The sequence below is a fragment of the Electrona antarctica genome (genome assembly GCF_951216825.1).
Source record: "Electrona antarctica genome assembly, contig: scaffold_93, whole genome shotgun sequence".
NCBI lineage: Eukaryota > Metazoa > Chordata > Actinopteri > Myctophiformes > Myctophidae > Electrona > Electrona antarctica.
This window is the reverse complement of record NW_027638165.1, coordinates 511,228-533,846: the sequence shown is the minus strand read 5'-3', so window position 1 is coordinate 533,846 and position 22,619 is coordinate 511,228. Positions and strand designations below refer to the sequence as shown.

Here is a 22,619-nt window from a genome sequence, read left to right as displayed (position 1 = left end):
GTCTGCGGTCGTTGCTCAGCAGGAGGTCCAGGTGTGTCTGGTTGCCCAGGTTCAGAACCCTCAGAGCTGTTCCAGATCCGTCCAGCAGCTGGAGCCTCCGCTTCTCATCCAGATCCACACGGACAGGGAGGAGGGGCTTCCTGGGCCCCGCCCATTCACTGGCTGCAGGGGTGGGGGACAGTGACCTATGAGGACCCGCCCACTCGGGGGGACATTTTAACTTCTACACTGCGGACCCCCATTTGAAAATATATTAGCAGTGATTCTCAACCCGTTTAATTTCAAGGACCCCCAGTTTGACATGCATTAGGCTACGGACCCCCATTTAACTACATCTGTAAATACATTTATTTTATTTTTCACGGACATGAGGACATCAACATCTGCGCGCCCCTCACTTCACATGAGTGTGATCAAATCTTTCACAAAACAGTTGTGGAGCTCTAGCTCTCAGTGTTCATTTTATCGACTAAATAGGACTAAGACTAAATGGTTTGTTATTCAAATGACTAAAACTAAATCAAAATATTCGGATTTTTGTTTACACTACGACGACTGAAGTCCATTTGGAACTCTGGCCGTCCTAGGTAACCTGACTCCGCCAGATGGGGCAGCAGAGAGTAACCTGACTCCGCCAGATGGGGCAGCAGAGAGTAACCTGACTCCGCCAGATGGGGCAGCAGAGAGTAACCTGACTCCGCCAGATAGGGCAGCAGAGAGTAACCTGACTCCGCCAGATGGGGCAGCAGAGAGTAACCTGACTCCGCCAGATGGGGCAGCAGAGAGTAACCTGACTCCGCCAGATAGGGCAGCAGAGAGTAACCTGACTCCGCCAGATGGGGCAGCAGAGAGTAACCTGACTCCGCCAGATGGGGCAGCAGAGAGTACACTGGGTTCCCCCTCCTGCTCCCATCTGGGAACTCTCAGGCAGACTTGATGCCACAAAACGGCCTGGCCAATCAGCGGCGGAGGGGGGAACCCAGGTTACTCTCTGCTGCCCCATCTGGCGGAGTCAGGTTACTCTCTGCTGCCCCATCTGGCGGAGTCAGGTTACTCTCTGCTGCCCCATCTGGCGGAGTCAGGTTACTCTCTGCTGCCCTATCTGGCGGAGTCAGGTTACTCTCTGCTGCCCCATCTGGCGGAGTCAGGTTACTCTCTGCTGCCCATCTGGCGGAGTCAGGTTACTCTCTGCTGCCCCATCTGGCGGAGTCAGGTTACTCTCTGCTGCCCCATCTGGCGGAGTCAGGTTACTCTCTGCTGCCCCATCTGGCGGAGTCAGGTTACTCTCTGCTGCCCCATCTGGCGGAGTCAGGTTACTCTCTGCTGCCCCATCTGGCGGAGTCAGGTTACTCTCTGCTGCCCCATCTGGCGGAGTCAGGTTACTCTCTGCTGCCCCATCTGGCGGAGTCAGGTTACTCTCTGCTGCCCCATCTGGCGGAGTCAGGTTACTCTCTGCTGCCCCATCTGGCGGAGTCAGGTTACTCTCTGCTGCCCCATCTGGCGGAGTCAGGTTACTCTCTGCTGCCCCATCTGGCGGAGTCAGGTTACTCTCTGCTGCCCCATCTGGCGGAGTCAGGTTACTCTCTGCTGCCCCATCTGGCGGAGTCAGGTTACTCTCTGCTGCCCCATCTGGCGGAGTCAGGTTACTCTCTGCTGCCCCATCTGGCGGAGTCAGGTTACTCTCTGCTGCCCCATCTGGCGGAGTCAGGTTACTCTCTGCTGCCCCATCTGGCGGAGTCAGGTTACTCTCTGCTGCCCCATCTGGCGGAGTCAGGTTACTCTCTGCTGCCCCATCTGGCGGAGTCAGGTTACAGGAGGGGAGAACCCAGTGTACTCTCTGCTGCCCCATCTGGCGGAGTCAGGTTACAGGAGGGGGGAACCCAGTGTACTCTCTGCTGCCCCATCTGGCGGAGTCAGGTTAAGTCCTCGGACCATAGGTTGAGAAGCAGCAGATTTGATCACACAAACATCACATACGTTTAACATCATTTTAACAAAAAGTCTAAATTCATCCTAATTGGAGGACTACATTACCCATGATTCCTGAGTCATGTGACTCCTCTGTCATGTGACCTCTGTCTGTCCTTCTCTTCTGGAACTTCTTGAACTTTGACCTTCGGCAGAACGCCACCATGCACGCCACCAGGAAGCTCACTGGAGGGCAAAGGTCACGCAAAGGTCACGGGGTTACATGAGGTCAAGGTCACCAGGAAGCTCACTGGAGGGCAAAGGTCACAGGGTTACATGAGGTCAAGGTCACCAGGAAGCTCACTGGAGGGCAAAGGTCACGCAAAGGTCACAGGGTTACATGAGGTCAATGTAACTTTAAAACACTACAGATTCAATGAATGTCACTGAAACCACAGGAAACTGGAAACAGGAAGAGGAACCACTGACTCACAGGAAACAGGAAGTGAACACTGACTCACACAGGAGACAGGAAGTGAAAAGCACTGACTGACAGGAAGCAGGAAGTGAAAAGCACTGACTGACAGGAAGCAGGAAGTGAAAAGCACTGACTGACAGGAAGCAGGAAGTGAAAAGCACTGACCGACAGGAAGCAGGAAGAGGACAACGATGAAAACACCAAATCCTGCCTCAAAGCCCTGGAAGTAGTTGAGTTTGGAAACCCCAGTGCATGCTGGGAGCATGGCCGCCTCCACTTGTGTAGGCTGAGGGCAGGGGTCACCTGGAGGTCACAGAGAGGTCATTCACAGGTTAAAGTCCTACAGAGACATCGTATAAATGGTTCTTCTTTTCTTTCTGCAAATCACTATGACATCATATTATTATTGGTATTAGTATTAGTGTTGTTATTGTTGTTATTGTTATAATTATTGTGATTATTGTTACAGTTATTATATACACATTTATTTTACAATATTATATTTTATACATTGTTCATACAATTTTATATATATGATTATTGTACAATAATCCTACATAATAAATCAATAAATAAATCCTACATAATATTCATACAATGTTGTATATATTGTAAATCATACAATTTTAATTATATTATTTAATTATATTATTACTGTTATTATTGTTGTTGTTGGTGGTAGTGTTAGTTTTAGTGTTATTGTTGATATTGTTATTGTTAGTGTTGGTCGTCGTCGTCGTTGTTATTATTATTGTTATTAAATGATTATTGTTGTTAGTGTTAGTTGTTGTTGTTATTATCGTTGTTGTTGTTGTTGTTATTATTACCGTCCCTCCAGAAGAACACGTCTCTCTGCACATCTCCGGCCGTAGCGCCGCTCACCGCCACGACCACATCACGGAACGTCACGTTACGAATCCTCTGGACCTGCTCCTCTGTAAACAACCTGACAACAGTTTACAGTGTAAACAACCTGACAACAGTTTACAGTGTAAACAACCTGACAACAGTTTACAGTGTAAACAACCTGACAACAGTTTACAGTGTAAACAACCTGACAACAGTTTACAGTGTAAACAACCTGAGAACACAGTTTTACGTCATAAACAGTCCTACCCGTTCTGGGTGTTACGTCATAAAGTGTCCTATCCGTTCTGGGTGTTACGTCATAAAGTGTCCTATCCGTTCTGGGTGTTACGTCATAAAGAGGCCTCTGGGTGTTACGTCATAAAGAGTCCTCTGGGTGTTACGTCATGAAGAGTCCTCTGGGTGTTACGTCATAAAGCGTCCTACCCGTTCTGGGTGTTGCGTCATAACGTGTCCTCTGGGTGTTACGTCATAAAGCGTCCTACCCGTTCTGGGTGTTACATCATAACGTGTCCTCTGGGTGTTACATCATAAAGCGTCCTACCCGTTCTGGGAGTTCTCGAACCAGAAGCGGTCTCCGTTCCTGATGCGCTCCATCTGGTCCAGGATGATGGAGGAGAAGACCGGACCGGGTCCTCCTGAGGCCTCCAGGAGACCTCCTGGAAACAGCTCCAGTTTGGAGACGTCACCGCCGTAGAGGTCTGACAACTCTCTGAATAACTATAAAACAATAAAACATATTTACAGATCTGATACATCTCTGAATAACTATAAAACAAAAAAACAGTAAAACAGTAAAACATATTTACAGATCTGATACATCTCTGAATAACTATAAAACAATAAAACATATTAATAATTAATGTATCACTGCCGTAGAGGTCTGACAACTCTCTGAATAACTATAAATAAAACATTCATAATTCATATCAAAACGTGATTTGATTGGTTCATTAATTTAACTAATTACTTCCAAGACAGAGAAACAAAGCGTAACAATATTGCAATACAACAAAAATGATAGTGTTCCTTTTAAACAACTTAATTAATGTTTTTAATAAAATGATAGTATTCCTTTTAAATAACTTAATTCATGCTTTTCAAACCATTCCTGTTTTAAAAACATTTAAATGTATTTTAAATCAACTAAATTAGTAAAGTTAACATTTTTGAGTGCCACTCCAAGAAACAGAAATGTCTGTGTTAACCCGCCTATGTGACTATGTGACTATGAGTACCAGTAGGGGCAAAATTGGCGCTGTTGTGCCAGAAACAGAGAGAGAGATAGTGCTGCTCTGTTGCCTGCTAATGAGAGAGGGGGGGGGGGGGGGAGGGGGGGCGCAGGGGGAGAGGGGAGTTGCACCACTCAGTTCACACGGGTGTGATTTTAATGAAACGTTTTAAATTAACCATTAAATGTCATAAAGATTTTCAGCAAGCTTGTAGATCGTCTCTTTTTCTACTTTCCACGTGTTTGAAACCTTTTTGACACCAGTAAGAGGGCGAGAAGTGGCGAGGTGGTGTGCACGCATCCGCCTGGGTGACGGCAGCGCTGGCGCTTTGGCATCGGGGGGGGGGGGGGGGGGGGGGGGGGGTGGCAGATCAACATGGAATTAATTCTGTACTGGCCATATAAGCTTGTCTTGAGTGTACATCAGGGTTTGATGAGGTCAGATCAACATGATATGGAATGTCAAAACAGGTCAGCTCCATATATGGAGATCTAAGGGTGGCAGCGGGGCAGTGTCTTGTGTGTACAGGGATTCATGACGGCCCAGGTAGGGCTGGGTCTTAATCTGTCAACAGGCCCGTCTAGAGTTTAAATGGACAGGTATCAGTCAACAGGCCCGTCTAGAGTTTAAATGGACAGGTATCAGTCAACAGGCCCGTCTAGAGTTTAAATGGACAGGTATCAGTCAACAGGCCCGTCTAGGGTTTAAATGGACAGGTATCAGTCAACAGGCCCGTCTAGAGTTTAAATGGACAGGTATCAGTCAACAGGCCCGTCTAGAGTTTAAATGGACAGGTATCAGTCAACAGGCCCGTCTAGAGTTTAAATGGACAGGTATCAGTCAACAGGCCCGTCTAGAGTTTAAATGGACAGGTATCAGTCAACAGGCCCGTCTAGGGTTTAAATGGACAGGTATCAGTCAACAGGCCCGTCTAGGGTTTAAATGGACAGGTATCAGTCAACAGGCCCGTCTAGACTTTAAATGGACAGGTATCAGTCAACAGGCCCGTCTAGGGTTTAAATGGACAGGTATCAGTCAACAGGCCCGTCTATCAACAGGCCCGTCTAGAGTTTAAATGGACAGGTATCAGTCAACAGGCCCGTATAGAGTTTAAATGGACAGGTATCAGTCAACAGGCCCGTCTAGAGTTTAAATGGACAGGTATCAGTCAACAGGCCCGTCTAGAGTTTAAATGGACAGGTATCAGTCAACAGGCCCGTCTAGAGTTTAAATGGACAGGTATCAGTCAACAGGCCCGTCTAGAGTTTAAATGGACAGGTATCAGTCAACAGGCCCGTCTAGAGTTTAAATGGACAGGTATCAGTCAACAGGCCCGTCTAGAGTTTAAATGGACAGGTATCAGTCAACAGGCCCGTCTAGAGTTTAAATGGACAGGTATCAGTCAACAGGCCCGTCTAGAGTTTAAATGGACAGGTATCAGTCAACAGGCCCGTCTAGAGTTTAAATGGACAGGTATCAGTCAACAGGCCCGTCTAGAGTTTAAATGGACAGGTATCAGTCAACAGGCCCGTCTAGAGTTTAAATGGACAGGTATCAGTCAACAGGCCCGTCTAGATTTTAAATGGACAGGTATCAGTCAACAGGCCCGTCTAGAGTTTAAATGGACAGGTATCAGTCAACAGGCCCGTCTAGATTTTAAATGGACAGGTATCAGTCAACAGGCCCGTCTAGAGTTTAAATGGACAGGTATCAGTCAACAGGCCCGTCTAGAGTTTAAATGGACAGGTATCAGTCAACAGCGAGACGTCGAAGAGGAAGGATGGATATTCCAGTCATTTATACTTAACACAAAATTAAATCAATTTTCAAATTTTCAATAAAGCTGTCAGCCGGTCCGTGACAATATAAAGCTTGGTTGTTTTGCCGCTTCCATATTTCTCAAGGAAGTTGAAAAGCTTTAGCCTTTAGCGCCTCCGCCGCCCCCTCGGCTGGTCAAATTTGGAATTAGATTTTCCAACTGACTTCATTTCAGTCGACATGCACACGCACAACGGTTAGAAACCAAACACTATACAGCATCTTTCTCTCCCTGTGGGTCAGTGTGTGGGTCAGTGTGTGGGTCAGTGTGGGTCAGTGTGTGGGTCAGTGTGTGGGTCAATGTGTGGGTCAGTGTGGGGGTCATCACCTGTGGGTCAGTGGCATTGAGCTCAGGGTTGATCTCCTCAAAGCGCCTGACCTCAGGCAGGCAGAGGGTTAGTGTGTGGGTCAGTGTGTGGGTCAGTGTGGGGTCAGTGTGGGGGTCAGTGTGGGGGTCATCACCTGTGGGTCAGTGGCATTGAGCTCAGGATTGATCTCCTCAAAGTGCCTGACCTCAGGCAGGCAGAGGGTTAGTGTGTGGGTCAGTGTGTGGGTCAGTGTGTGGGTCAGTGTGTGTGTGGTACAGTAGTCACCTGTGGGTCCGTGGCATTGAGCTCAGGGTTGATCTCCTGTAAGCTCCTGACCTCAGGCAGGCCGAGGGTTCGTCTGACCTCGCTGTAGCTGGACAGACCGAAGTCCCGCCCCCTCTGGACGGTCAGCGCCACCAGGTCAGAGCGCGAGAACCTCAGTGGACCGTACATGTAGTCTGGAGGGAATAGAACCAACAACCTTAATGTAGTCTGGAGGGAATAGAACCAACAACCTTAATGTAGTCTGGAGGGAATAGAACCAACAACCTTAATGTAGTCTGGAGGGAAGAGAACCAACAACCTTAATGTAGTCTGGAGGGAATAGAACCAACAACCTTAATGTAGTCTGGAGGGAATAGAACCAACAACCTTAATGTAGTCTGGAGGGAATAGAACCAACAACCTTAATGTAGTCTGGAGGGAATAGAACCAACAACCTTAATGTAGTCTGGAGGGAATAGAACCAACAACCTTAATGTAGTCTGGAGGGAATAGAACCAACAACCTTAATGTAGTCTGGAGGGAATAGAACCAACAACCTTAATGTAGTCTGGAGGGAATAGAACCAACAACCTTAATGTAGTCTGGAGGGAATAGAACCAACAACCTTAATGTAGTCTGGAGGGAATAGAACCAACAACCTTAATGTAGTCTGGAGGGAGTAATAATAATAATAACAATTTCCGTAAGTTCTAATAACTTCTAATAACTTTAATAACTTCATGTATTATATAATGTAATAATAAATACCTCATGGTGTAATGTAATGTAATAATAAATACCTCTGAGGTCCTCCACAACATGCTGTAGTGTAGTATCGTATGGTGTGGTGCATTGTGGGTAGTGTAGTGTAGTGTGGTATTGTATGGTGTGGTGTGGTGCATTGTGGGTAGTGTACGTAGTGTGGTGTAGTATCGTATGGTGTGGTGCATTGTGGGTAGTGTGCCAAAAAAAAGCAGTTTTCTATGCATTTCAGGGGTACTGTGGGGTTTTTTTAACCCCCAATTTTTTTATTGGCTGTGCCAAAAAAAGCAGTTTTCTATGCATTTCAGGGGTACTGTGGGGTTTTTTGAACCCCCAATTTTTTTATTGGCTGTGCCAAAAAAATGCAGTTTTCTATGCATTTCAGGGGTACTGTGGGGTTTTTTGAACCCCCAATTTTTTTATTGGCTGTGCCAAAAAAAAGCAGTTTTCTATGCATTTCAGGGGTACTGTGGGGTTTTTTGAACCCCCAATGTTTTTATTGGCTGTGCCAAAAAAAAGCAGTTTTCTATGCATTTCAGGGGTACTGTGGGGTTTTTTGAACCCCCAATTTTTTTATTGGCTGTGCCAAAAAAAAGCAGTTTTCTATGCATTTCAGGGGTACTGTGGGGTTTTTTGAACCCCCAATTTTTTTGACCTTTCTAGCGATTTGACCTTTGACCTTTTGACCTTTGACCTTTTGACCTTGGACCTTTCTAGCGATTTGACCTCTGACCTTTTGACCTTTGACCTTTTGACCTTTGACCTTTTGACCTTTGACCTTTCTAGCGTTTTGGCCCAAAAAAAAGCAGTTTTCTATGCATTTCAGGGGTACTGTGGGGGTTTTTTAACCCCCAATTTTTGTATTGGCTGTGCCAAAAAAAAGCAGTTTTCTATGCATTTCAGGGGTACTGTGGGGTTTTTTGAACCCCCAATTTTTTTATTGGCTGTGCCAAAAAAAAGCAGTTTTCTATGCATTTCAGGGGTACTGTGGGGTTTTTTGAACCCCCAATTTTTTTATTGGCTGTGCCAAAAAAAAGCAGTTTTCTATGCATTTCAGGGGTACTGTGGGGTTTTTTGAACCCCCAATTTTTTTATTGGCTGTGCCAAAAAAAAGCAGTTTTCTATGCATTTCAGGGGTACTGTGGGGTTTTTTGAACCCCCAATTTTTTTATTGGCTGTGCCAAAAAAAGCAGTTTTCTATGCATTTCAGGGGTACTGTGGGGTTTTTTGAACCCCCAATTGTTTTGACCTTTCTAGCGATTTGACCTTTGACCTTTTGACCTTTGACCTTTTGACCTTTGACCTTTCTAGCGTTTTGGCCAAAAAAAAAGCAGTTTTCTATGCATTTCAGGGGTACTGTGGGGTTTTTTGAACCCCCAATTTTTTTATTGGCTGTGCCAAAAAAAAGCAGTTTTCTATGCATTTCAGGGGTACTGTGGGGTTTTTTGAACCCCCAATCTTTTTTATTGGCTGTGCCAAAAAAAAGCAGTTTTCTATGCATTTCAGGGGTACTGTGGGGTTTTTTGAACCCCCAATTTTTTTATTGGCTGTGCCAAAAAAAAGCAGTTTTCTATGCATTCCAGGGGTACTGTGAGGTTTTTTGAACCCCCAATTTCTTTATTGGCTGTGCCAAAAAAAAGCAGTTTTCTATGCATTTCAGGGGTACTGTGGGGTTTTTTGAACCCCCAATTTTTTTATTGGCTGTGCCAAAAAAAAGCAGTTTTCTATGCATTTCAGGGGTACTGTGGGGTTTTTTGAACCCCCAATTTTTTTATTGGCTGTGCCAAAAAAAAGCAGTTTTCTATGCATTTCAGGGGTACTGTAGGGTTTTTTGAACCCCCAATTTTTTTATTGGCTGTGCCAAAAAAAAGCAGTTTTCTATGCATTTTAGGGGTACTGTGGGGTTTTTTGAACCCCCAATTTCTTTATTGGCTGTGCCAAAAAAAAGCAGTTTTCTATGCATTTCAGGGGTACTGTGGGGTTTTTTGAACCCCCAATTTTTTTATTGGCTGTGCCAAAAAAAAGCAGTTTTCTATGCATTTCAGGGGTACTGTGGGGTTTTTTTTTAACCCCCAATTTTTTTATTGGCTGTGCCAAAAAAAAGCAGTTTTCTATGCATTTCAGGGGTACTGTGGGGTTTTTTTAACCCCCAATTTTTGTATTGGCTGTGCCAAAAAAAAGCAGTTTTCTATGCATTTCAGGGGTACTGTGGGGTTTTTTGAACCCCCAATTTTTTTATTGGCTGTGCCAAAAAAAAGCAGTTTTCTATGCATTTCAGGGGTACTGTGGGGTTTTTTGAACCCCCAATTTTTTTATTGGCTGTGCCAAAAAAAAGCAGTTTTCTATGCATTTCAGGGGTACTGTGGGGTTTTTTGAACCCCCAATTTTTTTGACCTTTCTAGCGATTTGACCTTTGACCTTTTGACCTTTGACCTTTTGACCTTTGACCTTTTGACCTTTGACCTTTCTAGCGTTTTGGCCAAAAAAAAGCAGTTTTCTATGCATTTCAGGGGTACTGTGGGGTTTTTTGAACCCCCAATTTTTTTATTGGCTGTGCCAAAAAAAAGCAGTTTTCTATGCATTTCAGGGGTACTGTGGGGTTTTTTTAACCCCCAATTTTTTTATTGGCTGTGTCAAAAAAAAGCAGTTTTCTATGCATTTCAGGGGTACTGTGGGGTTTTTTGAACCCCCAATTTTTTTATTGGCTGTGCCAAAAAAAAGCAGTTTTCTATGCATTTCAGGGGTACTGTGGGGTTTTTTTAACCCCCAATTTTTTTATTGGCTGTGCCAAAAAAAGCAGTTTTCTATGCATTTCAGGGGTACTGTGGGGTTTTTTGAACCCCCAATTTTTTTATTGGCTGTGCCAAAAAAAAGCAGTTTTCTATGCATTTCAGGGGTACTGTGGGGTTTTTTTAACCCCCAATTTTTTTGACCTTTCTAGCGATTTGACCTTTGACCTTTTGACCTTTGACCTTTTGACCTTTGACCTTTCTAGCGTTTTGGCCAAAAAAAAACAGTTTTCTATGCATTTCAGGGGTACTGTGGGGTTTTTTGAACCCCCAATTTTTTTATTGGCTGTGCCAAAAAAAAGCAGTTTTCTATGCATTTCAGGGGTACTGTGGGGTTTTTTGAACCCCCAATTTTTTTATTGGCTGTGCAAAAAAAAAGCAGTTTTCTATGCATTTCAGGGGTACTGTGGGGTTTTTTGAACCCCCAATTTTTTTGACCTTTCTAGCGATTTGACTTTTGACCTTTTGACCTTTGACCTTTTGACCTTTGACCTTTCTAGCGTTTTGGCCAAAAAAAAGCAGTTTTCTATGCATTTCAGGGGTACTGTGGGTTTTTTTGAACCCCCAATTGTTTTATTGGCTGTGCCAAAAAAAAGCAGTTTTCTATGCATTTCAGGGGTACTGTGGGGTTTTTTGAACCCCCAATTTTTGTATTGGCTGTGCCAAAAAAAAAGCAGTTTTCTATGCATTTCAGGGGTACTGTGGGGTTTTTTGAACCCCCAATTCTTTTATTGGCTGTGCCAAAAAAAAGCAGTTTTCTATGCATTTCAGGGGTACTGTGGGGTTTTTTGAACCCCCAATTTTTGTATTGGCTGTGCCAAAAAAAAGCAGTTTTCTATGCATTTCAGGGGTACTGTGGGGTTTTTTGAACCCCCAATTTTTTTATTGGCTTTGCAAAAAAAAAGCAGTTTTCTATGCATTTCAGGGGTACTGTGGGGTTTTTTGAACCCCCAATTTTTTTATTGGCTGTGCCAAAAAAAAGCAGTTTTCTATGCATTTCAGGGGTACTGTGTTTTTTTTTTAACCCCCAATCTTTTTATTGGCTGTGCCAAAAAAAAGCAGTTTTCTATGCATTTCAGGGGTACTGTGGGGTTTTTTGAACCCCCAACTTTTTTTATTGGCTGTGCCAAAAAAAAAGGAGTTTTCTATGCATTTCAGGGGTACTGTGGGGTTTTTTGAACCCCCAATTTTTTTATTGGCTGTGCCAAAAAAAAGCAGTTTTCTATGCATTTCAGGGGTACTGTGGAGTTTTTTGAACCCCCAATTTTTGTATTGGCTGTGCCAAAAAAAAGCAGTTTTCTATGCATTTCAGGGGTACTGTGGGGTTTTTTGAACCCCCAATTTTTTTATTGGCTGTGCCAAAAAAAAGCAGTTTTCTATGCATTTCAGGGGTACTGTGGGGTTTTTTGAACCCCCAATTTTTTTGACCTTTCTAGCGATTTGACCTTTGACCTTTTGACCTTTGACCTTTGACCTTTCTAGCGATTTGGCCTTTGACCTTTTGACCTTTGACCTTTTGACCTTTGACCTTTTGACCTTTGACCTTTCTAGCGTTTTGGCCAAAAAAAAGCAGTTTTCTATGCATTTCAGGGGTACTGTGGGGTTTTTTGAACCCCCAATTTTTGTATTGGCTGTGCCAAAAAAAAGCAGTTTTCTATGCATTTCAGGGGTACTGTGGGTTTTTTTGAACCCCCAATTTTTGTATTGGCTGTGCCAAAAAAAAGCAGTTTTCTATGCATTTCAGGGGTACTGTGGGGTTTTTTGAACCCCCAATTTTTTTATTGGCTGTGCCAAAAAAAAGCAGTTTTTTATGCATTTCAGGGGTACTGTGGGTTTTTTTTAACCCCCAATTTTTTTATTGGCTGTGCCAAAAAAAAAGCAGTTTTCTATGCATTTCAGGGGTACTGTGGGGTTTTTTGAACCCCCAATTTTTTTATTGGCTGTGCCAAAAAAAAGCAGTTTTCTATGCATTTCAGGGGTACTGTGCCAAAAAAACCTTTTGACCTTTGACCTTTGACCTTTCTAGCGATTTGACCTTTGACCTTTTGACATTTGACCTTTTGACCTTTGACCTTTTGACCTTTGACCTTTCTAGCGTTTTGGCCAAAAAAAAGCAGTTTTCTATGCATTTCAGGGGTACTGTGGGGTTTTTTGAACCCCCAATTTGTTTATTGGCTGTGCCAAAAAAAAAGCAGTTTTCTATGCATTTCAGGGGTACTGTGGGGTTTTTTGAACCCCCAATTTTTTTATTGGCTGTGCCAAAAAAAAGCAGTTTTCTATGCATTTCAGGGGTACTGTGGGGTTTTTTGAACCCCCAATTTTTGTATTGGCTGTGCCAAAAAAAAGCAGTTTTCTATGCATTTCAGGGGTACTGTGGGGTTTTTTGAACCCCCAATTTTTTTATTGGCTTTGCAAAAAAAAAAGCAGTTTTCTATGCATTTCAGGGGTACTGTGGGGTTTTTTGAACCCCCAATTTTTTTATTGGCTGTGCCAAAAAAAAGCAGTTTTCTATGCATTTCAGGGGTACTGTGGGGTTTTTTGAACCCCCAATTTTTTGACCTTTCTAGCGATTTGACCTTTGACCTTTTGACCTTTGACATTTTGACCTTTGACCTTTCTAGCGATTTGACCTTTGACCTTTTGACATTTGACCTTTTGACCTTTGACCTTTCTAGCGATTTGACCTTTGACCTTTTGACCTTTGACCTTTTGACCTTTTGACCTTTGACCTTTCTAGCGTACTGTGGGGTTTTTTGAACCCCCAATTTTTTTATTGGCTGTGCCAAAAAAAAGCAGTTTTCTATGCATTTCAGGGGTACTGTGGGGTTTTTTGAACCCCCAATTTTTGTATTGGCTGTGCCAAAAAAAAGCAGTTTTCTATGCATTTCAGGGGTACTGTGGGGTTTTTTTAACCCCCAATTTTTGTATTGGCTGTGCCAAAAAAAAGCAGTTTTCTATGCATTTCAGGGGTACTGTGGGTTTTTTTGAACCCCCAATTTCTTTATTGGCTGTGCCAAAAAAAGCAGTTTTTTATGCATTTCAGGGGTACTGTGGGGTTTTTTGAACCCCCAATTTTTTTATTGGCTGTGCCAAAAAAAAGCAGTTTTCTATGCATTTCAGGGGTACTGTGGGGTTTTTTGAACCCCCAATTTTTTTATTGGCTGTGCCAAAAAAAGCAGTTTTCTATGCATTTCAGGGGTACTGTGGGGTTTTTTTAACCCCCAATTTTTTTATTGGCTGTGCCAAAAAAAAAGCAGTTTTCTATGCATTTCAGGGGTACTGTGGGGTTTTTTGAACCCCCAATTTTTTTATTTGACCTTTTGACCTTTGACCTTTCTAGCGTTTTGGCCAAAAAAAAGCAGTTTTCTATGCATTTCAGGGGTACTGTGGGTTTTTTTGAACCCCCAATTGTTTTATTGGCTGTGCCAAAAAAAAGCAGTTTTCTATGCATTTCAGGGGTACTGTGGGGTTTTTTGAACCCCCAATTTTTGTATTGGCTGTGCCAAAAAAAAAGCAGTTTTCTATGCATTTCAGGGGTACTGTGGGGTTTTTTGAACCCCCAATTCTTTTATTGGCTGTGCCAAAAAAAAGCAGTTTTCTATGCATTTCAGGGGTATTGTGGGGTTTTTTGAACCCCCAATTTTTGTATTGGCTGTGCCAAAAAAAAGCAGTTTTCTATGCATTTCAGGGGTACTGTGGGGTTTTTTGAACCCCCAATTTTTTTATTGGCTTTGCAAAAAAAAAGCAGTTTTCTATGCATTTCAGGGGTACTGTGGGGTTTTTTGAACCCCCAATTTTTTTATTGGCTGTGCCAAAAAAAAGCAGTTTTCTATGCATTTCAGGGGTACTGTGTTTTTTTTTTAACCCCCAATCTTTTTATTGGCTGTGCCAAAAAAAAGCAGTTTTCTATGCATTTCAGGGGTACTGTGGGTTTTTTGAACCCCCAATTTTTTTATTGGCTGTGCCAAAAAAAAGCAGTTTTCTATGCATTTCAGGGGTACTGTGGAGTTTTTTGAACCCCCAATTTTTGTATTGGCTGTGCCAAAAAAAAGCAGTTTTCTATGCATTTCAGGGGTACTGTGGGGTTTTTTGAACCCCCAATTTTTTTATTGGCTGTGCCAAAAAAAAGCAGTTTTCTATGCATTTCAGGGGTACTGTGGGGTTTTTTGAACCCCCAATTTTTTTGACCTTTCTAGCGATTTGACCTTTGACCTTTTGACCTTTGACCTTTGACCTTTCTAGCGATTTGGCCTTTGACCTTTTGACCTTTGACCTTTTGACCTTTGACCTTTTGACCTTTGACCTTTCTAGCGTTTTGGCCAAAAAAAAGCAGTTTTCTATGCATTTCAGGGGTACTGTGGGGTTTTTTGAACCCCCAATTTTTTTATTGGCTGTGCCAAAAAAAAGCAGTTTTCTATGCATTTCAGGGGTACTGTGGGTTTTTTTGAACCCCCAATTTTTGTATTGGCTGTGCCAAAAAAAAGCAGTTTTCTATGCATTTCAGGGGTACTGTGGGTTTTTTTTAACCCCCAATTTTTTTATTGGCTGTGCCAAAAAAAAGCAGTTTTTTATGCATTTCAGGGGTACTGTGGGTTTTTTTTAACCCCCAATTTTTTTATTGGCTGTGCCAAAAAAAAGCAGTTTTCTATGCATTTCAGGGGTACTGTGGGGTTTTTTGAACCCCCAATTTTTTTATTGGCTGTGCCAAAAAAAAGCAGTTTTCTATGCATTTCAGGGGTACTGTGCCAAAAAAACCTTTTGACCTTTGACCTTTCTAGCGATTTGACCTTTGACCTTTTGACATTTGACCTTTTGACCTTTGACCTTTTGACCTTTGACCTTTCTAGCGTTTTGGCCAAAAAAAAGCAGTTTTCTATGCATTTCAGGGGTACTGTGGGGTTTTTTGAACCCCCAATTTGTTTATTGGCTGTGCCAAAAAAAAAGCAGTTTTCTATGCATTTCAGGGGTACTGTGGGGTTTTTTGAACCCCCAATTTTTTTATTGGCTGTGCCAAAAAAAAGCAGTTTTCTATGCATTTCAGGGGTACTGTGGGGTTTTTTGAACCCCCAATTTTTGTATTGGCTGTGCCAAAAAAAAGCAGTTTTCTATGCATTTCAGGGGTACTGTGGGGTTTTTTGAACCCCCAATTTTTTTATTGGCTTTGCAAAAAAAAAGCAGTTTTCTATGCATTTCAGGGGTACTGTGGGGTTTTTTGAACCCCCAATTTTTTTATTGGCTGTGCCAAAAAAAAGCAGTTTTCTATGCATTTCAGGGGTACTGTGGGGTTTTTTGAACCCCCAATTTTTTGACCTTTCTAGCGATTTGACCTTTGACCTTTTGACCTTTGACATTTTGACCTTTGACCTTTCTAGCGATTTGACCTTTGACCTTTTGACATTTGACCTTTTGACCTTTGACCTTTCTAGCGATTTGACCTTTGACCTTTGACCTTTGACCTTTGGCCTTTGACCTTTTGACCTTTGACCTTTCTAGCGTACTGTGGGGTTTTTTGAACCCCCAATTTTTTTATTGGCTGTGCCAAAAAAAAGCAGTTTTCTATGCATTTCAGGGGTACTGTGGGGTTTTTTGAACCCCCAATTTTTGTATTGGCTGTGCCAAAAAAAAGCAGTTTTCTATGCATTTCAGGGGTACTGTGGGGTTTTTTTAACCCCCAATTGTTGTATTGGCTGTGCCAAAAAAAAAGCAGTTTTCTATGCATTTCAGGGGTACTGTGGGTTTTTTTGAACCCCCAATTTCTTTATTGGCTGTGCCAAAAAAAGCAGTTTTTTATGCATTTCAGGGGTACTGTGGGGTTTTTTGAACCCCCAATTTTTTTATTGGCTGTGCCAAAAAAAAGCAGTTTTCTATGCATTTCAGGGGTACTGTGGGGTTTTTTGAACCCCCAATTTTTTTATTGGCTGTGCCAAAAAAAGCAGTTTTCTATGCATTTCAGGGGTACTGTGGGGTTTTTTGAACCCCCAATTTTTGTATTGGCTGTGCCAAAAAAAAGCAGTTTTCTATGCATTTCAGGGGTACTGTGGGGTTTTTTGAACCCCCAATTTTTTTATTGGCTGTGCCAAAAAAAAAGCAGTTTTCTATGCATTTCAGGGGTACTGTGGGGTTTTTTGAACCCCCAATTTTTGTATTGGCTGTGCCAAAAAAAAGCAGTTTTCTATGCATTTCAGGGGTACTGTGGGGTTTTTTGAACCCCCAATTTTTTTATTGGCTGTGCCAAAAAAAAGCAGTTTTCTATGCATTTCAGGGGTACTGTGGGGTTTTTTGAACCCCCAATTTTTGTATTGGCTGTGCCAAAAAAAAAGCAGTTTTCTATGCATTTCAGGGGTACTGTGGGGTTTTTTGAACCCCCAATTTTTTTATTGGCTGTGCCAAAAAAAAGCAGTTTTCTATGCATTTCAGGGGTACTGTGGGGTTTTTTGAACCCCCAATTTTTGTATTGGCTGTGCCAAAAAAAAGCAGTTTTCTATGCATTTCAGGGGTACTGTGGGGTTTTTTGAACCCCCAATTTTTTTATTGGCTTTGCAAAAAAAAAGCAGTTTTTTATGCATTTCAGGGGTACTGTGGGGTTTTTTTAACCCCCAATTTTTGTATTGGCTGTGCCAAAAAAAAGCAGTTTTCTATGCATTTCAGGGGTACTGTGGGGTTTTTTGAACCCCCAATTTTTTTATTGGCTGTGCCAAAAAAAAGCAGTTTTCTATGCATTTCAGGGGTACTGTGGGGTTTTTTGAACCCCCAATTTTTTTGACCTTTCTAGCGATTTGACCTTTGACCTTTTGACCTTTGACCTTTTGACCTTTGACCTTTTGACCTTTGACCTTTCTAGCGATTTGACCTTTGACCTTTTGACCTTTGACCTTTCTAGCGTTTTGGCCAAAAAAAAGCAGTTTTCTATGCATTTCAGGGGTACTGTGGGGTTTTTTGAACCCCCAATTTTTTTATTGGCTGTGCCAAAAAAAAGCAGTTTTATATGCATTTCAGGGGTACTGTGGGGTTTTTTGAACCCCCAATTTTTTTATTGGCTGTGCCAAAAAAAAGCAGTTTTCTATGCATTTCAGGGGTACTGTGGGGTTTTTTGAACCCCCAATTTTTGTATTGGCTGTGCAAAAAAAAAGCAGTTTTCTATGCATTTCAGGGGTACTGTGGGGTTTTTGAACCCCCAATTTTTTTATTGGCTGTGCCAAAAAAAAGCAGTTTTCTATGCATTTCAGGGGTACTGTGGGGTTTTTTGAACCCCCAATTTTTTTATTGGCTGTGCCAAAAAAAAGCAGTTTTCTATGCATTTCAGGGGTACTGTGGTTTTTTTTGAACCCCCAATTTTTTTATTGGCTGTGCCAAAAAAAAGCAGTTTTTCTATGCATTTCAGGGGTACTGTGGGGTTTTTTGAACCCCCAATTTTTGTATTGGCTGTGCCAAAAAAAAGCAGTTTTCTATGCATTTCAGGGGTACTGTGGGGTTTTTTGAACCCCCAATTTTTTTATTGGCTGTGCCAAAAAAAAGCAGTTTTCTATGCATTTCAGGGGTACTGTGGGGTTTTTTGAACCCCCAATTTGTTTATTGGCTGTGCCAAAAAAAAAGCAGTTTTCTATGCATTTCAGGGGTACTGTGGGGTTTTTTGAACCCCCAATTTTTTTATTGGCTGTGCCAAAAAAAAGCAGTTTTCTATGCATTTCAGGGGTACTGTGGGGTTTTTTGAACCCCCAATTTTTGTATTGGCTGTGCCAAAAAAAAGCAGTTTTCTATGCATTTCAGGGGTACTGTGGGGTTTTTTGAACCCCCAATTTTTTTATTGGCTGTGCCAAAAAAAAGCAGTTTTCTATGCATTTCAGGGGTACTGTGGGGTTTTTTGAACCCCCAATTTTTGTATTGGCTGTGCAAAAAAAAAGCAGTTTTCTATGCATTTCAGGGGTACTGTGGGGTTTTTTGAACCCCCAATTTTTTTATTGGCTGTGCCAAAAAAAAACAGTTTTCTATGCATTTCAGGGGTACTGTGGGGTTTTTTGAACCCCCAATTTTTGTATTGGCTGTGCCAAAAAAAAGCAGTTTTCTATGCATTTCAGGGGTACTGTGGGGTTTTTTGAACCCCCAATTTTTTTATTGGCTGTGCCAAAAAAAAGCAGTTTTCTATGCATTTCAGGGGTACTGTGGGTTTTTTTGAACCCCCAATTTTTGTATTGGCTGTGCCAAAAAAAAGCAGTTTTCTATGCATTTCAGGGGTACTGTGGGGTTTTTTTAACCCCCAATTTTTTTATTGGCTGTGCCAAAAAAAAGCAGTTTTTTATGCATTTCAGGGGTACTGTGGGTTTTTTTTAACCCCCAATTTTTTTATTGGCTGTGCCAAAAAAAAGCAGTTTTCTATGCATTTCAGGGGTACTGTGGGGTTTTTTGAACCCCCAATTTTTTTATTGGCTGTGCCAAAAAAAAGCAGTTTTCTATGCATTTCAGGGGTACTGTGCCAAAAAAACCTTTTGACCTTTGACCTTTCTAGCGATTTGACCTTTGACCTTTTGACATTTGACCTTTTGACCTTTGACCTTTTGACCTTTGACCTTTCTAGCGTTTTGGCCAAAAAAAAGCAGTTTTCTATGCATTTCAGGGGTACTGTGGGGTTTTTTGAACCCCCAATTTGTTTATTGGCTGTGCCAAAAAAAAAGCAGTTTTCTATGCATTTCAGGGGTACTGTGGGGTTTTTTGAACCCCCAATTTTTTTATTGGCTGTGCCAAAAAAAAGCAGTTTTCTATGCATTTCAGGGGTACTGTGGGGTTTTTTGAACCCCCAATTTTTGTATTGGCTGTGCCAAAAAAAAGCAGTTTTCTATGCATTTCAGGGGTACTGTGGGGTTTTTTGAACCCCCAATTTTTTTATTGGCTTTGCAAAAAAAAAGCAGTTTTCTATGCATTTCAGGGGTACTGTGGGGTTTTTTGAACCCCCAATTTTTTTATTGGCTGTGCCAAAAAAAAGCAGTTTTCTATGCATTTCAGGGGTACTGTGGGGTTTTTTGAACCCCCAATTTTTTGACCTTTCTAGCGATTTGACCTTTGACCTTTTGACCTTTGACATTTTGACCTTTGACCTTTCTAGCGATTTGACCTTTGACCTTTTGACATTTGACCTTTTGACCTTTGACCTTTCTAGCGATTTGACCTTTGACCTTTGACCTTTGACCTTTTGACCTTTGACCTTTCTAGCGTACTGTGGGGTTTTTTGAACCCCCAATTTTTTTATTGGCTGTGCCAAAAAAAAGCAGTTTTCTATGCATTTCAGGGGTACTGTGGGGTTTTTTGAACCCCCAATTTTTGTATTGGCTGTGCCAAAAAAAAGCAGTTTTCTATGCATTTCAGGGGTACTGTGGGGTTTTTTTAACCCCCAATTGTTGTATTGGCTGTGCCAAAAAAAAAGCAGTTTTCTATGCATTTCAGGGGTACTGTGGGTTTTTTTGAACCCCCAATTTCTTTATTGGCTGTGCCAAAAAAAGCAGTTTTTTATGCATTTCAGGGGTACTGTGGGGTTTTTTGAACCCCCAATTTTTTTATTGGCTGTGCCAAAAAAAAGCAGTTTTCTATGCATTTCAGGGGTACTGTGGGGTTTTTTGAACCCCCAATTTTTTTATTGGCTGTGCCAAAAAAAGCAGTTTTCTATGCATTTCAGGGGTACTGTGGGGTTTTTTGAACCCCCAATTTTTGTATTGGCTGTGCCAAAAAAAAGCAGTTTTCTATGCATTTCAGGGGTACTGTGGGGTTTTTTGAACCCCCAATTTTTTTATTGGCTGTGCCAAAAAAAAAGCAGTTTTCTATGCATTTCAGGGGTACTGTGGGGTTTTTTGAACCCCCAATTTTTGTATTGGCTGTGCCAAAAAAAAGCAGTTTTCTATGCATTTCAGGGGTACTGTGGGGTTTTTTGAACCCCCAATTTTTTTATTGGCTGTGCCAAAAAAAAGCAGTTTTCTATGCATTTCAGGGGTACTGTGGGGTTTTTTGAACCCCCAATTTTTGTATTGGCTGTGCCAAAAAAAAAGCAGTTTTCTATGCATTTCAGGGGTACTGTGGGGTTTTTTGAACCCCCAATTTTTTTATTGGCTGTGCCAAAAAAAAGCAGTTTTCTATGCATTTCAGGGGTACTGTGGGGTTTTTTGAACCCCCAATTTTTGTATTGGCTGTGCCAAAAAAAAGCAGTTTTCTATGCATTTCAGGGGTACTGTGGGGTTTTTTGAACCCCCAATTTTTTTATTGGCTGTGCCAAAAAAAAGCAGTTTTCTATGCATTTCAGGGGTACTGTGGGGTTTTTTGAACCCCCAATTTTTTTGACCTTTCTAGCGATTTGACCTTTGACCTTTTGACCTTTGACCTTTTGACCTTTGACCTTTTGACCTTTGACCTTTCTAGCGATTTGACCTTTGACCTTTTGACCTTTGACCTTTCTAGCGTTTTGGCCAAAAAAAAAGCAGTTTTCTATGCATTTCAGGGGTACTGTGGGGTTTTTTGAACCCCCAATTTTTTTATTGGCTGTGCCAAAAAAAAGCAGTTTTATATGCATTTCAGGGGTACTGTGGGGTTTTTTTAACCCCCAATTTTTTTTATTGGCTGTGCCAAAAAAAAGCAGTTTTCTATGCATTTCAGGGGTACTGTGGGGTTTTTTGAACCCCCAATTTTTGTATTGGCTGTGCCAAAAAAAAAGCAGTTTTCTATGCATTTCAGGGGTACTGTGGGGTTTTTTGAACCCCCAATTTTTTTATTGGCTGTGCCAAAAAAAAGCAGTTTTCTATGCATTTCAGGGGTACTGTGGGGTTTTTTGAACCCCCAATTTTTTTATTGGCTGTGCCAAAAAAAAGCAGTTTTCTATGCATTTCAGGGGTACTGTGGGGTTTTTTGAACCCCCAATTTTTTTATTGGCTGTGCCAAAAAAAAGCAGTTTTCTATGCATTTCAGGGGTACTGTGGGGTTTTTTGAACCCCCAATTTTTGTATTGGCTGTGCAAAAAAAAAGCAGTTTTCTATGCATTTCAGGGGTACTGTGGGGTTTTTGAACCCCCAATTTTTTTATTGGCTGTGCCAAAAAAAAGCAGTTTTCTATGCATTTCAGGGGTACTGTGGGGTTTTTTGAACCCCCAATTTTTTTATTGGCTGTGCCAAAAAAAAGCAGTTTTCTATGCATTTCAGGGGTACTGTGGTTTTTTTTGAACCCCCAATTTTTTTATTGGCTGTGCCAAAAAAAAGCAGTTTTTCTATGCATTTCAGGGGTACTGTGGGGTTTTTTGAACCCCCAATTTTTGTATTGGCTGTGCCAAAAAAAAGCAGTTTTCTATGCATTTCAGGGGTACTGTGGGGTTTTTTGAACCCCCAATTTTTTTATTGGCTGTGCCAAAAAAAAGCAGTTTTCTATGCATTTCAGGGGTACTGTGGGGTTTTTTGAACCCCCAATTTGTTTATTGGCTGTGCCAAAAAAAAAGCAGTTTTCTATGCATTTCAGGGGTACTGTGGGGTTTTTTGAACCCCCAATTTTTTTATTGGCTGTGCCAAAAAAAAGCAGTTTTCTATGCATTTCAGGGGTACTGTGGGGTTTTTTGAACCCCCAATTTTTGTATTGGCTGTGCCAAAAAAAAGCAGTTTTCTATGCATTTCAGGGGTACTGTGGGGTTTTTTGAACCCCCAATTTTTTTATTGGCTGTGCCAAAAAAAAGCAGTTTTCTATGCATTTCAGGGGTACTGTGGGGTTTTTTGAACCCCCAATTTTTGTATTGGCTGTGCAAAAAAAAAGCAGTTTTCTATGCATTTCAGGGGTACTGTGGGGTTTTTTGAACCCCCAATTTTTTTATTGGCTGTGCCAAAAAAAATCAGTTTTCTATGCATTTCAGGGTTACTGTGGGGTTTTTTGAACCCCCAATTTTTGTATTGGCTGTGCCAAAAAAAAGCAGTTTTCTATGCATTTCAGGGGTACTGTGGGGTTTTTTGAACCCCCAATTTTTTTATTGGCTGTGCCAAAAAAAAGCAGTTTTCTATGCATTTCAGGGGTACTGTGGGGTTTTTTGAACCCCCAATTTTTTTATTGGCTGTGCCAAAAAAAAGCAGTTTTCTATGCATTTCAGGGGTACTGTGGGGTTTTTTGAACCCCCAATTTTTGTATTGGCTGTGCCAAAAAAAAGCAGTTTTCTATGCATTTCAGGGGTACTGTGGGGTTTTTT

General features: G+C 41.8%; 1 protein-coding gene across 1 annotated transcript in view; it reads right to left on the bottom strand.

The window, feature by feature from the left end:
• Positions 1-6: 6 nt before the first annotated feature.
• The window catches only part of duox (dual oxidase), a gene marked incomplete at its 3' end in the record, with an annotated part of 125,429 nt that continues 102,816 nt past the window's right edge, over positions 7-22,619 (bottom strand). The window contains exons 9-14 of the mRNA XM_079531231.1: positions 6,897-7,069; positions 3,798-3,973; positions 3,214-3,332; positions 2,552-2,689; positions 2,035-2,154; positions 7-162 (exon numbers count right to left, since the gene is read on the bottom strand). Of these exons, the coding sequence (XP_079387357.1) occupies positions 7-162; positions 2,035-2,154; positions 2,552-2,689; positions 3,214-3,332; positions 3,798-3,973; positions 6,897-7,069 (882 nt within the window). The remainder of the gene's footprint in view (positions 163-2,034; positions 2,155-2,551; positions 2,690-3,213; positions 3,333-3,797; positions 3,974-6,896; positions 7,070-22,619) is intronic.